Here is a 16,709-nt window from a genome sequence, read left to right on the forward strand (position 1 = left end):
TTCACATTTAATGGTGACCTTGAAATTGAGACTTTTAGCCACTTGCCCCTCCCACAGAACTTCTGAGCTAAGCCTTTGAGTACACTAATAACTGACTGGTTGAACCTTAGCAGCAAGGTCTAGGAGGTAGACCTGTGAAGGTATCATATATCCCCTTCCAGCCTGTTCTGGGCAACTGGAGTGAGGTTTTAGTGAAATCCTATAAAGTAAAAGACAGGAGCAGGAAAATAGAATTTCACAATGTAGTTTACTGACCTACAGTAGTATTCTGAATGAACAAAATACATATTTAGGCGGTTTCTCAGCATTCCTATAGAAATGAGCTATTTTTGTATGTATATTTTATATATTTCACTTGAGCTCTATCAGTCGCTGAGTAAATCTCAACGTTGATAACCATAATAATAGGAAAGATGTTTTAATAAACAATTGTTTTAGTCCGTCTATGATGGAATATATCCTAAAGCAACAAACCCATTAGTTTATCATATATAGTCTTTTTTTGGATTACCGGCTTATAAAATGTAAAGTCCCTATGAAAAGTATCTGTAAAATTTACATCAAAGACCTGTGCAGAGCAGGTCAATGCACTGCCTTGACGGTACCTAAATTAGGGTCCAGAGCTCTAGTACTCAGTGTCCAAGACAATTAGGCCAACACTACACAACCAGCATGCTCAGCTCCTGGGGGGATGGAGCAACTGGCATTACTCTTGACCCACTCTCAACAACCTATGAATATTTGATAGATTTCAATGGAAGTAATGTCAAACCTTCCTTAATTGCAAGGAGGTGTTGGTATGAACTGGGCCCTCTGAAGGGGCAATGAAAGGGAGAAAACAAAGAGGATCTTAGTAGACTCTACTCACATTTTTAAAAGGTAAAAAATTTCTTTCTAAAGCAACAGGGACATTTAAATGTTTTCTTTATACATTATCTTTCTATTCTAAATGCCCAGTAGTCTTTTGATACCCACATTCCCTCCAAGTCAAGTGAGAAAGAAGCAGGTTGATAGGATAGGGTTATGGTGAGTTTCTTGGTGAGTTATTGAGATCAATTTTATTGGTCATTATATGGACAGTGAATTAAGTGTGTGAAAGCTTCTGCATTACTGTATGAATTGTTTTAAGTCTAGGGAAGGTGCTAAAAAGATTTAAGTAGATAACTACATAGACAAGTTTATAAAACAACGTGTCTATAAAATATCAGTTTTAAGATAAAAGAACAAAAAAGCAACAGAAATTACTAAATTTTCATTTTTGGTCCTTGTACAATTAAAAAAATGAGTATGATTTTCAAACGTAAAAGAAATAAGGATTTTCAAATACCCTTTCGTCCTATTTCTCCAATTGACTGTTTCTCAGCTGGGACCTTGTATTGTTAAGTTTTAGCCCTGAGCTAATTTTTATAGCTGACTTATAAACCCCTAGAAGCAGGGGTAATAAAGAGTAGTGAGAAAAGACAGTTACCTTTTCCGTAACTGGTGTTCTTCGAGATGTGTTGCTCATGTCTATTCCACAATAGGTGTGCGTGCTCGCCATGTCCACCGGTGCTGGAAGTTCTTCCCCTAGCAGTACCCATGTGGGGAGTGCCCCCCCGCAACACCTGGAGTGGCGCCTGCCTGGTGCGGTATAAGGGGGGCTGTGCTCCCTCCACCCTCAGTTCCGTCTTGTTAGACAACTCCGACAGAGGAGAAGGAGGGTGGGATGTGGAATAGACAAGAGCAACACATCTCGAAGAACACCAGTTACGGAAAAGGTAACTGTCTTTTCTTCTTCGAGTGATTGTTCATGTGTATTCCACAATAGGTGATTCCAAACTATATCTGTTGGAGGTGGGTAGGAGTTCACAAGTTCACGGGATGGAGTACCGCCCTGCCGAACCCAGCATCATCCCTGGCCTGGGAGACAATTGCATAGTGCGAAGTGAACGTGTGAACTGAAGACACATGGCAGCCCTACAAATGTCCTGGATGGGGATGTGGGCCACGAAGGCAGCTCGTAACAGGAACGGATGCACAAAGTGATCCACTTAGAAAGCCGCTGAGTGGAAATTGGCTGACCCTTTGCACGCTCAGCCGAGGCAACGAACAGTTGCAAAGACTTGCTGAATGGCTTCGTCCGCTCAAGGTAGAAAGCCAGAGCTCACCTCATATGGAGCATGTGGAGACGGTGTTCCTCACTAGTCATGTGAGGCTTGGGGCAGAGGACTGGCAGAAAAATGTCCTGACCCATGTGGTAGGCGGAGACCACCTTAGGGAGGAACGCGGGGTGTGGGCGGAGCTGGACCTTGTCCTTATGAAAAACCATATACGGTGGTTCAGAGGTTAGGGCCCTGAGCTCCGAGACCCGCCTGGCAGACGTGATAGCTACCAGGAAGGCCACTTTCCATGAGAGGTGAGACCAGGAACACGTGGCCAGTGGTTCAAACAGGGCCCCTGTGAGATGAGCTAGCACCAGGTTTAGTCCCACTGTGGAACCAGGGGCTTGGAATATGGGTAGAGACGGTCCAAACTCTTAAGGGCCCGGCCAGTCATACCATGGGAAAACACTGTGTGCCCTTACACCAGGGGATGAAAGGCCAATATGGCCACCAAGTGTACCCTGACTGACGAGGGCGCCAGTCCCTGGGCCCTCAGGTGGAGGACGTAATCAAGGATAAGCTGGATTGGGGAGGCCATCGGGGAAACACCCTGGCCTGCCGCCCACCTCGAAAAACAAGACCACTTTGCCACATAGGAGCGGCGAGTGGAGGGCCGTCTACTTTCAAGGACGATGCACTGAACCTGTTCTGAGCATGTCCTTTCCTCGCCACCTAGCCACTCAGCAGCCACACCGTGAGGTGAAGTGTTGCTATGTTGGGATGCAGGAGGGGGCCCTGGCCCTGAGAGAGCAGGTCCTGGCGGAGCGGGAACTGCCATGGGGGAGCTACTGCCAGCCCCGAGAGGGTCCCGTACCAGTGCTGCCTGGTCCACGCTGGGACAATGAGGACCCCCCTGGCTTTGTCTGTCTTTATTTTCTCCAGGGCCCTGTTGATCAGAGGGAACGGGGGAAAGGTGTAGAAGAGCTGGCCTGACCAGGACAGGGTAAAGGCACTTGAGATAGCGCCCCTCCCTGGAGCAGAACCAGGGGCATCGTCAGTTCTGCCAGGTCGCAAATAGGTCCACCTGGGGAGTACCCCACCTTTGGAAGAGCTGGTGAGCCACTTCCAGGTGCAGAGACCACTTGTGCTGAGAGGAAAAATTCCTGCTCAAGCGAGCCGCCCTCACATTCCAGGCCCCCAGCAGGTGGAAGGCTTTTAGGTAAATGTCGTGGGCTATACAGAAGTCCCACAGACTGAGGGCTTTGTGGCAGAGGATCGGGCCCCACCTTGCCTATTGATATAGAATATCTAGGCCGTGTTGTCCGTGAGGACCCTGACTACCTTGCCCTCCAGGTGCGAGCGGAAGGCCATACACGTCAGTCGCACTGCCCTGAGTTCCTTGACGTTTATATGTAAGGTCAGGTCTTGAGCCGACCACAGGCCTTGGGTTTGAAAGTTCCCCACATGGCCTCCTGAACCCAGGTCTGACGCGTTGGACACCAGCTCCAATGACAGGCCCCGGTCCCTGAACGGGACCCCTTGGAGCATGTTGTTTGGGTGGACCGCCACTCCAGGGAGGTGATCACCGAGTTCGGCATGGTGAGGACTTTGTCCATTCTGACAGTGGCCTGGGAGAACTGCGAAGCCAGCAAGAGCCGGAGGGGCCTCATTCTGAGTCTGGTGTGACGGACCACATATATGCACGCAGACGTGACCCAGCAGTTGCAGGCAAGCCCTGGCTGTTGTCACCGGGAACCGTGTGACCAAGTCGATGAGCCCTTTCAGGGTCTCGAACCTGTCTGGTGGGAGAGAGGCCCTAGCCGACATTGCGTCCAGTAGTGTCCCGATAAACTCTATGCGTTGGACCGGGACTAATGTGGACTTGGCGTTGTTTATCAACAGGCCCAGGGCAGTACATGTGGACAAGAGGAGTGCCACATGATCCCTCACCTGAGACCGGGAGGTGCCTTTGACTAGCCAGTCGTCCAGACATGGGAATATTTGGACCCCCTGGCCTCTGAGGTAAGCCGCTACCACCACCATACACTTAGTATAGACCCTGGGGGCAAACAGTAGCACCGTGAATTGGTAGTGACTCAGTCCTACCACGAAACGGAGGAAGCGTCTGTGCCTCTCGAATATGTGGATGTGGAATTACGCATCCTGTAGATTGAGGGCACTCTACCAGTCCCCGGGATCCAGGGAGGGGATGATGGAAGCCAAGGAAACCATGGGGAACTTGAGTTTCACCATGTAGTGGTTTAGGCCTTGCAGGTCCATGATGGACCTGAGCCACCCTTTGGCCTTCGGGATAAGGAAATATCGGGTGTGATACTCCTTGCCCAGGAACTCCTTGGCACCGCCTCTATAGCTCCTAGGTCCAGGAGCCGCCCCACCTCCTGCTCGAGCAGAGCCTCGTGAGAGGGGTCCCCCAGGAGGGACGGGGCAGATGGCAGTTGGGCAGGGAGGAGGTAAACTGAAGGGTGTAACCTCAGGAGATGGTTGTTGAGGACCCACTGCTCTGAGGTGAGCCACGACCATTCTGGGAGGAAAACACACAACCGATTGGAGAAAGGGAACTTTATTGGGGGCAGGTCCCTGCTGAGAACTGGTGGGGTACCCCCGAGCGCCCTGTCAAAAACACCTTTTGCCTGCCTGCTTGACCTTAGCAGTCTCAGGCTGGGGGGCAGGCTGCGATTGCCATTGCGGGCGCTTTCTGTAGTCCCACTGCTTTTTGTGGGCAGCCTCGTACTTCAGGAGGACAGCCTGGGTGGGAGCCTGCTGCAGCTTGAACTTGGGTTTTGCTGGAGGAGGGACATAGAGGCCCAAGGTCTGGAGGGTCATGCGGGAGTCTTTCATGCCATGCAGCCTTTTGTCTGTTTCCGCAGCAAACAGAGCCTTCCCGTCAAAAGGGAGATCCTGCATTGACGACTGCGCTTCCCTGGAGAGCCGAGACAGCAGAAGCCATGATGCCTGTCTCATGGACACCACTAAGGCCATGGACCGTGCGGCCGTGTCCGCTGCATCCGAAGCGGCCTACAGGGATGCCCTTGCAGCCGCCATCCCTTCCTCCACGAGTGCCTTAAACTCCTTCTTATCGCGTTCCTGGAGAGAGTCCTCAAACTTGGGGAGAGATTCCCAGAGGTTAAACTCATAGTGACCCAGGAGAACCTAATGGTTTGCTACTCATAGCTGAAAGCTTGACGACGAATAAACTTTTCTCCCAAAAGTATCCAGCCTCCAAGAGTCTTTGTTCTTGGGGTTTAGGGCTGGTTTGCTCCTGCTGCTCCCTGTGGTTGACCGACTCGACCACCAAGGAGTTGGGCACCGGGTGGGTATACAGATACTCGTGTCCCTTCATGGGTACAAAGTACTTGTGCTCTGCCTTTTTAGAGATGGGAGCCAACGAGGCTGGTGTTTGCCACAGGGCATTTGAAATTCTTGCTACCTCTTCATGGAGCAGCAAGGCCACCCTGCCTGGTGCTGAAGGGGACAGCACATTGAAAAGGGAGTCTGAGGGCTCTTCCATCTCCTCAGCGTGGAAGTGGAGGCTTGCTTCCACCCTTTTTTGGAGGTCTGGGTGGGCCCGGTAGTCCTCCTGTGTGACGGAGGAGGGTGGGGAGGCAATCAGCTCCTCCGGATGGGACGAGGTCAGTGAGGTGCTTTGGGTGTTATCAGGCACTGGAGGATCCACCACCTGGTCGGACTCCGGGCACGATTCCGAGGACACAGGTCCCACCAACCTTTTTTCTGGTGGTCTAAAGATGGACGCCGACGGTGCTTCTGAGGCCCCGGCCACTGAGTGAGCCCCCACCGGGGGCCATGGTGCCCACTGGGTTGGCCACGACGCTTGGTGCCATTGCGCTTGCTGAGGCACCGGCGGGGCTGGCGGTTCGGGCTGGCTAGCTTGGCCTGTAGACGGGCGGCTGTGAGGGGAGGCCAGGCTGGCGTATGATCCGCTGCTGCCTCTGGACCGGGAGAATCAGCAGTACTGGGATCTATGTAGGCCACAGGACCACAATCTTGATGAGGAGGAGCGGCACCGACGGTAGTAGCTGCTCCGCGAACGGCCTCGACGGGCAGCTCCGCATTGGCGAGATGCCGGCGATTGAAGCCCGGGGCTACGGTGCCTTGGTGGAGACTTGTAATGGGAGTCTGAACGGGAATGGCGTCGACGATCGTGCCACGACCGACTGTGGTATCTCCTGCGAGACGAGGACTGTTGGCGACATCTGCTACGGTCCTGCTTCGCGAAGACGAGTAGTGCCGGGACCCATCAGGACAGTCTGGCCGGCGTCGAGGGTGATCTACATGGACTGAGCCCTGAACAGTTGCTGGGCGGTGAGCGTTGTCGGGAACGTTCCCTTGACCGAGACCGGAACTGGGCCAGTGGTGACTGCAGTGATCCCAGCGGCGGCTTGCCTCTGGAATGTGGGACCAACATCGGTGGAGCTCCGGGCACCGGCATGGACATGATGTCCCTGGCTGCCTGGAGGGCTTTGGGCGTAGATGGCATCTGGAGAGGCCTGCTCCGAAGGGGCCGGGCTACTCCTCTCAACATGAGTTGGATGCCAAGGGCCCAATGGGGATCGAGGACTACCCGACATGGCCGCAGCCTCTGTCCCAGACTTCCTTTGGTGCCGTTGTGAAGAGGGAGTCTTTCCGGTCCTCTTGGCATGCCCCGTGGACAGGGAATGGTGCTGACTGGACGATGGGACCAGAGGGTCTCTGTGTACCGATGCCACGGTGCTAGGTACTGGTTCGGAGCAGCCTTCCGGTGTCGGGGCCAGCACCGACTCCATCAGGATGGCCCGGAGCCTAATGTCCCTTTCTTTTTTAGTCCGGGGCTTGAAAGACTTGCAGATCTTGCACTGATATGGGTTTCTCCCAAGCAGTGCAGACAATCCGCATGCAGGTTGCTCCTTGGCATTGAGCGCCTACAAGAGCCGCACGACTTCAAGCCTGGGGCGTGGGGCATGCCCCGGCCCAGGCTCAATGACTAACTAAACTAACTGAATTAGCTTACGGACTACAGGTTAGCAAACGAAGATTTCTGGGGACGAGCTGCAGCAAAGCTGGAACTGAGCAGTTCCGATGCACCTTCACTGGCGGCAAGAAGGAACTGAGAGTGGGGGAGTGCAGCCCCCCTTATACCGTGCAAGGCATTTGCTGCTCCAGGGGTCGCGGGGTGGGGGGGAGGGGGCGGCGGGAAGCTCCCCCTACGGGTACTGCTAGGGGAAAAACTTCCGGCACTGGTGCACGTGGCAAGCATGCACACTTTATTGTGGAATACACATAAGCAATCACTCAAAGAAGAACAGCACCTCCGAAATTAAACTGGCCAATCCTTTGCTAACTGTTAGTCCGTATATTTAAAAAGAATTCAGAATAAAAAAAAGCACTAAGGGAAGGAAATACAGAATCAATTTTGTAGCATTCCACTGCTAGAGAATGCTTTATTCTCCTCTGTCAGCAATATGAGAAAAGCAGAAAGCTCAAGCAAAGCTTTACATGTCTAACAACACTGTTAGGGCACCTGATTTTTTCCCCTTCTTGGAGGACAACGGTAGCATCTTATGTTGAAAAGAAACACGAAACAAACCCATTTTTTCCTCAACTTCAAAGACAAAATGTATGACCTCATGTTTAATGTGACAGATGAAATACTGGTGAAAAATCAGGGCTTATTATAACATAGCACATATTAATAACAAATTAATGTGAAGTAAACCTGATGAATCAACCTTCATAACGAACACCAAGCTTGCAAAGGTATGTGGAATACAATACCAAGAGGGAAAGAATCAGAACAAGTGTTCACGTAACCCTGGACCAAAGAGAATGCGTAAGCTTTATAAAGCCAAGGATAACAGTCCTTCTGTAGCAATGGCTATACTTACCTTGTGCCTCACAGTCCACACAGTGAGAATTGCCTCTGATGTTTCTTATTGACTGAAGGGCCATGGCCTCATTCTGACTTGTCAGTCGGGACTGTGTATATTTAAAGAAACACACACACAAGAAATAAGAACCCAATGAAAAGGTTTAGACAACACAATTGTCAGCAATGTGAAAAGCAAAAAAATAAAAAATAAAAAATAAAAAAAAAGTTCAGATCAGGGTTGAATGAACATGATCAGGGAATTTGACATCTTTAGTTTGCTTCTCAAAGAGTTGATCCTTTGGCATCTTTAAGTACTGCAGCTCAGTGCCTGACGAGCACAGCTACCCATTTTCATCCATATTTCTGACAGCTCAAACTTTTATTGAAGCTCCCTGCATAGAACACAGGAAGTCTGTGCATTTATGAGATATTGGACTGGACTATGACCAATAATGGGATTGTGTATAGGAAAGCTGAGCTGAAAAATGAAGCATAGCATTCATGATCACATGTAAAGTACTTTTTGGAGATAAATTATATAACATTATTTATACCCCCCCTCCTTTTTTTTGCTGGTATGTATGCTTGTGTACTTGAAGACTAAGAGATGGTCTGCAAAGGAAGCTGAACTGAAAGCCTTTTATCATCAAAAGATCAGATTTTATCAGATGGCTACAATGGGTGTTTCTTTCCACTGTGGCCTGCCCATAACCTCTACTTTGACCTGGAGAGACAATTGCCCATGTAGAGGTAGCTCGGCCTCAAAACCAGCTAAATCTTGCAATCTCTCCTAGGCAAAAAGTGTTAACTGCATCAAATTATTGCCACTGAATTAAATGAGAGCTCGATCAAATCATATATAAGATAGTTTCAGATATATACGTCTGCTCTGTCAACAGGACACTGAGTTCTGAGATAATCTAATTCATCTCACTTTTGCCTTCCAAGTGCTTCTTGAGCCCTAGTTCCAGAGGTGAATGATAAAAACTTCTCCCAGAAAACCTTGCAAGAAAACCTCCATACAAATATAACTTTTAAGTGTTTTTTTTAAAAAAGACTCTTGCCTTTATATAACCAAAATGTAATTCTCTCTTCAGTTACTGTGTGTTAAATATTCAAACCAGCATTCTTTACCTCCTATTACATTAACATTTTGTATTAATGTTTGCAGCCTAATTTCCATTGTCATCTTGTTATAATGTACTGATCTCAATGAAGACAGGCCACAGAGAAATAAATAGGCAGTGATTTTTCTCCACCTCAGATATAAAAAGTCAATTTTTTAAAAAATGGGAAGTAAATTACATTACAATGATAATTACTGTGGTCTGGTTTACCCTGATTATACAGGTAATAAAAAAAGCAGTCATGTCAAAATATAGGTCCCGTTCTTAACAACAAAACAGAATATAAATCATTGCAGAAGTTTCTTTACATAGATAGCAAAAGGATCTACAGGTCTATGAAAAGAATCTCCTCGCTCACCTCTTGTTTTCTAGTTATTAAACGTTTGAAAAATCAAGAGGTTCAAGAATAGCAAACTGTCAGCCCTCTACAGAAAGAAACTGTTTGGGTTGGGGGGAGGTATCAGAGTTTACAATAAATTGTTTTGCAGAGAAAGCAGAAGAAATTGCTTGTGCCAAATATGAATGTGATGGGGGAAGCCTATCCCCAGGACACCACGAAAAGGACCATGCTTTTGCTTCCTGATTGGTTTCCCCTGAGACTGGCCTATTAGCAAAACCACAAAGAATAAATTACATTTAATTAAAGGAAAGAAAAACTACACAGTAGCTTCAGAAAAACAATTGATCGTTACTTTTGAAATGTGTACCACCTTATACACAAGTCTGCTCCTACTCACAGGAATAGCAGTGCACATTACTATTAAGTAATCCAGAGCATTTGATGGAACATTGCCATGGAGAAGCCCAGTAGCATCCAGTAGAGACTTAGCTTGTAAATAAGCTGTTCTTTTCTCAGCCCTTAGAGGCTTTCCCATAGACTTCCCCACCAAAATACAGTTTGTATTGTTAAAGCAAGTGATCCAACTAAAAGAGTATTCTACATCTAAAACGATGAGAGATGGAAAGGCAAAAAAAATTAAATAATTTTAATTATTTAAATATAAAATCAGAATGTGTAACGGGATAAAATGTTTCATATTGAATTATTTCGGAGGCATACAAGTTTGCATGGTTTACTTTTCCTTAGCTGTGTCCAACAAGTACATGAACCTTGCGGAATATGTTTACTTTTCACAATACCCTAGATCCTCAATTATCTCTAATGATCAATGGCCCTTGCTCACTTTCAGTGTGATGTTGTGCACCTTACCTTATTCTTACTGCTCTCACATGACTGTAAACTGGCCAGGATCTGACTCTCTATGGCTTGTACCCACGCATCTCTTTCTTCATATGTAGTTGCTTCAAAGTGCCACGTCTGGCCGGTGAGGGAAACGATAATAAACTCAAAGTTTTCTTCTTGTTCTGAAAAACAGCAGTGGGATGAACAGTTTACATTTTATGAAACCAGCAATCAATTCTAAAAACTGTCTTTTACTTGGACAGAACCTCTATGGTGTTACACTCAAAGGCAAGTTTGGACATCTGATTCTAATCCAAACACATCTCTCCTCTCGTGAAGCATCACGCTTTGCCAGCAAATGCCTCAAAGATTTTGTAGTTTTTTATTGGTTGTTTCCTGGCTTCATAACTTTATTTTATGAGGATGAAGTACCAACTATTTTAGGGAGACCTGCAAATTTTAGTAAAAACCCCCAGCCTATATTCTGTTAACCTTCAGAGCTATCTAAGAACCAATATTTGAAGTAAAATCAGTCTAATGTAAAATCTGCTGAAGCACTTAGAAAAATAACTTACGATGAATGTTCTACCAAATAAAAAATGTATAATACAAATCCTCTGGAGTAAATTTTTCTCTTGTGTATATGTTACATGTATGTATCATATACAATATACATCATACATTTTAAGTGCACATGCACACAGCTGATAACTGTCTTGAATAATATCTTTTCCCCACAGCTCAAAAAAATTGCAATACAGGATTAATATTAGTCCAATATTAATTACAGGATTAATATTAGTCCAATACTTTCTTCTCAGCAGCTCAGGGAGACTAAAGGAGCCGTGAAAATGATTTGAGGAGCCAACAGAAAGGGTCAATGGAATATCCAAGGATAACAGGAACATAAGAAAAATACTTCAGGGCCAGGGGAACAAACACAGTGTAAGGAAGTATCAGCGATATTGCAGGGTTGGACACACAGATTCCAAACACACTTGGGACACCCAAAGACAAATAAAAAAAGTTCAAGGAAGCTGAAAAAAGCTCAAGGAATCATGGAACAACTAGAATAAGAGAGTATAATGTACCAGTGAACAAAAAGTATAATGGGTTTGCTTTAGAGAGGGATTTTATGTTCACTTGTCTGCCAACGACTTACACATTTACAGCCAAGAAACTTTTGCATTATTTTGTCATTCATAAACATGTACAGATAAATGACAAGTCTAAAAATTAGTCCATTTAAATATAGCTCTACTGCTGACTGGAAATCATTCCTTCAATCTCTGGGGCAACACATTTCCCCCAATAAACTCAAACTCCAGTCCACAGGCCGAGTGTCCACTCATGTAAATTGGTGGAGCGCCACTAACTTCATTACAGCTTTGCCAATTAAAAATCAGTAGATAATTTGGCCCCAAATTTAAGATGCCCAGGGTTCACTTTTACTTAAATGACGTGTCCAGGACAGGTCAGGCCCAGCCTGGCTCAAAGAAGAGATCTATCAAAGGCTGGACAAAAGGTTCCCTCAGGCGCAAGTCAGCTTTGAGATAAGGCCTGTGATTGCAAGGGGAAGAGAATGCAAACATTATATTGTGGTGAATCAGGACACCTCAAGTTGGCCTTTTAAATCAAAACATAGAAGGGTAAAAAAACCCAGCAAAGGCTTATGAAAGCCATGGCTGTTTGGCAGGCTCATTTTTGTAACCAGCTGCGGCTTTTAGAAGTACTCCCCTGGGGCTGGCCCACAGTTTGAATTATATGTTGCAATTATTGATCAGGACGCCACATCAGTGAATTACAAGGAGTCCCAACTTTGTGATTCATTGGTTTGGCATCAAAATATTGTGAATTACAACTTTTAAAAACATGATTAAAAAAAAGAGAGAGAGATACAGTCCCTCCTATCCACGCAAAACAATGATATACTGTTTAACCAACAGGAAAATCACAAGGGATCACTACTTTACACTACAACATACATTACATAATAATACACTATCTGTTTTCCCCTACTCCCCCCAAAAACAGTGTAGCTGGAGACCACCACCAAGGAACCGCAGGAATCATGCGACACCATGCCCCCTCTTGTCACTGGGCTCCAAGAAAATAAAATATTCTAAGGCAGAATCTGCTCTTGAGCAGACGCAGCCAGCATGAGCAGACACTGATATAGTCCTGAGAGAGCTTTCTGCTGCTTTTACTCTGAACATTCTTTCCTCTTTGGTGACTGGCTGCTTATTCCAACCCCTCCTCCATGCACCTTCCCTTCCTCTGACTTCTCCTGCCACCACTTATCTTCCACACTCCATCTGTTCTTTTATTAACTCTTCTAGCAGAATCTTCCCACCTCTAAAAAGTTAACAAACAAAAATCCAAAATAAAAAAATCATGGAACTAACATGGCGCTAGGAAACCACAACATTATGCACACTGCTTGCGCGTTATATCCCTTGCCTCTCACCTTTTTTTGTCTTGCTTATTTTGATTGTAAGCAATTTGGGGCAGGGATTGTCTCTTACTCTGTGGCTATGTCTTCACTACCAAACAGGTGACATTTTTACAGCAAGATAACTAGCATGTATTAGCTATCCTGCTGTAAAACCCTAGTGGAGACAAGATGCCTGTAGTTTTTACCACGAGGTAGCTAGGTGAGGTCAGCATTCTCTCCTGACTATGGTTGACCTCACAGTAAAAACTACAGATGCTGTGTCTCCTCTAGGATTTGACAGCAGAATAGCTAAAGCGCATTAATTATTCGGTGGTAAAAAAAAGCCCTTTTTTAGCAGTGAAGACACCTCCTGTGTCTTCCATCTCTGTGTGCGCTCAACACAATGGGGCTCCAATTTCAGATGGGTCTAGGCTCTACCATCATCACAAATAACAATTAATTTACATAAATACTGGAAGGAAGACTTCATAATCTACACATGTGGTGCCATATAACTTCAGTGGGAATTTGCCCAAGGAATGAGTAAGAACTGAAAATGAGCTCAAGAATTGACCCAGAGAACTGTAAGGGCCAAGAGCAACAGTTTTTCTCCTTAATTTGAGCCCTGATCCTACAAATATTCACTAATGCGGAGTAGTCTTATTGACTTCAGCAGGCTTACTCAAGTGAGTAAAGTTATGCATGAATGAAAGCATGTAAAGGATCTGAAATCCAGCCACATTTAACAGTAGCTCTCATCAGGGTTTATTTATTTAAACTTTCTGTAAGAAGATTCAACTCGGCAACCTCCTAGTTGGACATCGATATAACTACTCCTATGCCAAAACAAGATGTGTAATGCCAAAATACATAGCCAGATTCATGTTACATAAAATACTATAGTTAAACCATGGATTTACTTCTCACAGATCTTAGTGACATCCAAATCTTGTGATTATGTCATCCAAACTGCTTTCTTGAATTATTAGATCGTTGTTCACATCTACGATGTATAATCTCTATCAAAACTAAAGTTACATTAACAAAATAAGTTATCTTACAAGTGCTGTTGAGGGGGAAGAGAGCCAGAACAAAAAATGTGGAAGGCTAGTTTAAAAAGAGAAAGGGAAGGATCCAGCCCCTGTTTTAGCAGCTTCCTGTATTAAGGAGTCCAACTTTGAGAGTTTATCATTACTACTCTTTTTAATGGTCTCTAAGGGATTAATAGGACTTTCCTTCAAACATGCAAGTATTGAAGAATTTCTATAGGCCCAGTGGCACCACCTCTGCCACTTAAGAAAAACCTCCTGGTGTATATCCTATAAATAGGCTCCCATATATTTGTACAAGAGAAATATATCTGCTCAGCTACAATATGTGTTGTCAGAGAAGTGAGAAGCAACAGCATATGGCAAAATTTTCAGTATCGCCCCTTTCAAAATGAAAAAATGCACTGAGTGCATTGGCACTGAGGCAACTCCTTTGCTAAGCATACAGAAGGTCCTGTGAAGATCCAAGAGATCTTCATAGAAAAATAAAATACGAGGAGCATAATGATAAAGAGGGGAAACCCCCTCATACTTAAGAAAGGATTGATTTTTGAACACATATACAAGTTATGAGAACTGTGTGGAGAATGATCCTATTTGTAATTCAACTATATTTTAAGTTGGTATGGATTTGGGAAGTCTCTGCTAATTGCTTGGTGACTCAGATGAAAATTAAAAAAATGTTTGATTAAATTCTCTTACCTTTCATTGCTTATATCCTATATCATACTATGGCTAGAGAAGCTAACTTCGTAAGTGGGAACAAGGGATTTGGGATTAGGAATAAATTCAGCAATTCAGCCAGTTTTATATCCAGTAAAATTTGGCATCAACACTTGATCATGTTTAGGCACTTTATCTGGTTTTCTGACAGAGCCAACTGCTCTCTTCATTACTAATTATTCTTCCTCCTTCCCCAGTCCAAGTATCATAGTAAGCTCTGAACATCCATAGTCAATGGCAAGGAATTTAAAATGAGAGTAGATTACAGGCAGAATGTAGTTCTCACACATTAGTATTCAATGTTGGCTTTGCATTAAAGACTTTACAAGAATTCCTGTTATACTCTAGGCAGGCATTCTTGACAGCCAAGGTATTGCAGGCAGAACTGACTTTGGTGTTGAACACACAGTATCCCTTTCGAGACAACCAGAAGTTAGAATCTCATTTGGCCAATGTGATTTTCCATCAATATGTGTCTCAACTGCCAGTTTTGCTTCTCAGGAATATTTCAGTCAATTTATACATTTTTCCTTGTTTACAGAAATGTCTACCAAATACATTATGTACAAAACAGTCTAGTAAGAACATTACATGGTGTCATACAGAAGCACCTTTTGGAACGTTCCATTTTTACATACAAACTATCTTTTCCCAAAGAATAGTTTTTGATACACAAATTTCTTGTTTAATCTCCTGACCCTCTTTGCTGTGACCAGATGACATTGTGACAGCTGCCATCTTGGCTGACACACTGGGGTATGAGCTGGGAACCTCAAAGCTAAACGCAGAAGTCTCCAGCTAAACTCCGTATTATGGGCTCTAACATACTCATACCCTTTGTGGCTCAGGCACAGAGGGCACAGATAACACATATAACCAGAGGGTTATTACATGTACTCCCATCTTAGTAAAAGGGGCGATGTAATTTTTTGGATTGAGCTACAATTCTATTTTGGTCTGAAAACTTGCCAAAATGTTCACCACAACTGGCTGAGAGAGGCAGCCCATGAAGGAAATGGAAGTTAGTATTCTTTTTCACATGCCCTCCACTTTCGAATTTGTTCCCCTCCCCGGAAAAGGGGGAAGGAGGCTAAAAACAGGAGATCAGAAGTAACTGCACCAGCTGAAGATCTCTGTTCTTATAAGTTTTTCTGTTTAAACTATTCTAAATATGGTAGACTACTGTTTCAAACCTGTGATCTTAAAATAACAAATATACAGCGTATTATATGTTACTGTGATTACACAAATGCATGCACCGCTAGGTCATGTATGTTTAGAATTTTTAAATGCTACATACACAGAGAGAAAAATCCATGTAACAAAATAAGATGAAATTGTTGGGTTTTACCCAGCAGTGTTATACGCTGAGCTGTTTAAACCCCTCCGAGTCTAATCACAACACTTTATCAAACAGGTTTCCGTGTGTAACAGTTATTCATAGAAAGGTCCACTATAATAGTATTTTAGCACCATCAACCTGTCGAAATCAACCTGCCCAATTACTCCAAACTACATTAATAACACCGGATATTACACTAATTGTGTCCAGTTTCTATGCAGACGAGGTCCCACAGGGCTAATTTTGCATCCTCAGGGGAAAGCAACTCAGCCATCAAACTGATTTCACAAGGAATCCCTCCTCATTACACAAGTCCAGGCTGTCAAACATTTTTTTTTAAAAGGTTAATGGGCCAATCAGTCATCAATTATTTCCTGGAAGCCTAGCAGACAAAGGGTTAAAGTGCTAAAAAACAGCTGCAATTGTTTTACATTTGGAAGTTGTTATCAACAGGAGATGTCTAACGGGAATATCTTTTTGGATGGGAAAACAAGGAGTTGGAAAGAGCTGGAGGGAGACACATATGTATGGATTCCACTGCATTATAATTAAAGAGTAATACATCACTGTGATGCTTTTTCAAAGAACCAATGAGAACTGGATATCCAAGACAATGCATATTAGAAAAACTGTAGAGTTCTCTTAAGTTTCAGTGTAACAGCTGCCCCTTTCATGTTAGAATATCACTTCTTATATTCCAGATCTAGCTTTTACTATTTTCCTACACCACCACCTTTAATTTTGCCTAACATCTTCAGTTATATGTGGTTATCAGTTACTTTCGTTGGGGCAACAGGAAAGTTATTGCATCAACAACCTACCCACCCTAGGAAAGAAAGAAATATTCCTTATATACCAAGTACAATACAAGTGAAAACAAACATTG

The 16,709-nt window shown here is 44.6% G+C and overlaps 1 protein-coding gene across 8 annotated transcripts in view; it reads right to left on the reverse strand.

Moving 5' to 3' along the window:
• The window catches only part of AGAP1 (ArfGAP with GTPase domain, ankyrin repeat and PH domain 1), a 694,100-nt gene that overhangs the window by 71,440 nt on the left and 605,951 nt on the right, over nucleotides 1–16,709 (reverse strand). For all 8 annotated transcript variants that reach the window (XM_073306802.1, XM_073306800.1, XM_073306804.1 and 5 more), the window contains 2 exons: nucleotides 10,303–10,457; nucleotides 7,982–8,072 (listed from right to left, as the gene is read on the reverse strand). In XM_073306802.1, coding sequence (XP_073162903.1) covers nucleotides 7,982–8,072; nucleotides 10,303–10,457 — 246 coding nt within the window. The remainder of the gene's footprint in view (nucleotides 1–7,981; nucleotides 8,073–10,302; nucleotides 10,458–16,709) is intronic.

This window comes from Lepidochelys kempii, chromosome 11 (assembly GCF_965140265.1).
Source record: "Lepidochelys kempii isolate rLepKem1 chromosome 11, rLepKem1.hap2, whole genome shotgun sequence".
Lineage (NCBI taxonomy): Eukaryota > Metazoa > Chordata > Testudines > Cheloniidae > Lepidochelys > Lepidochelys kempii.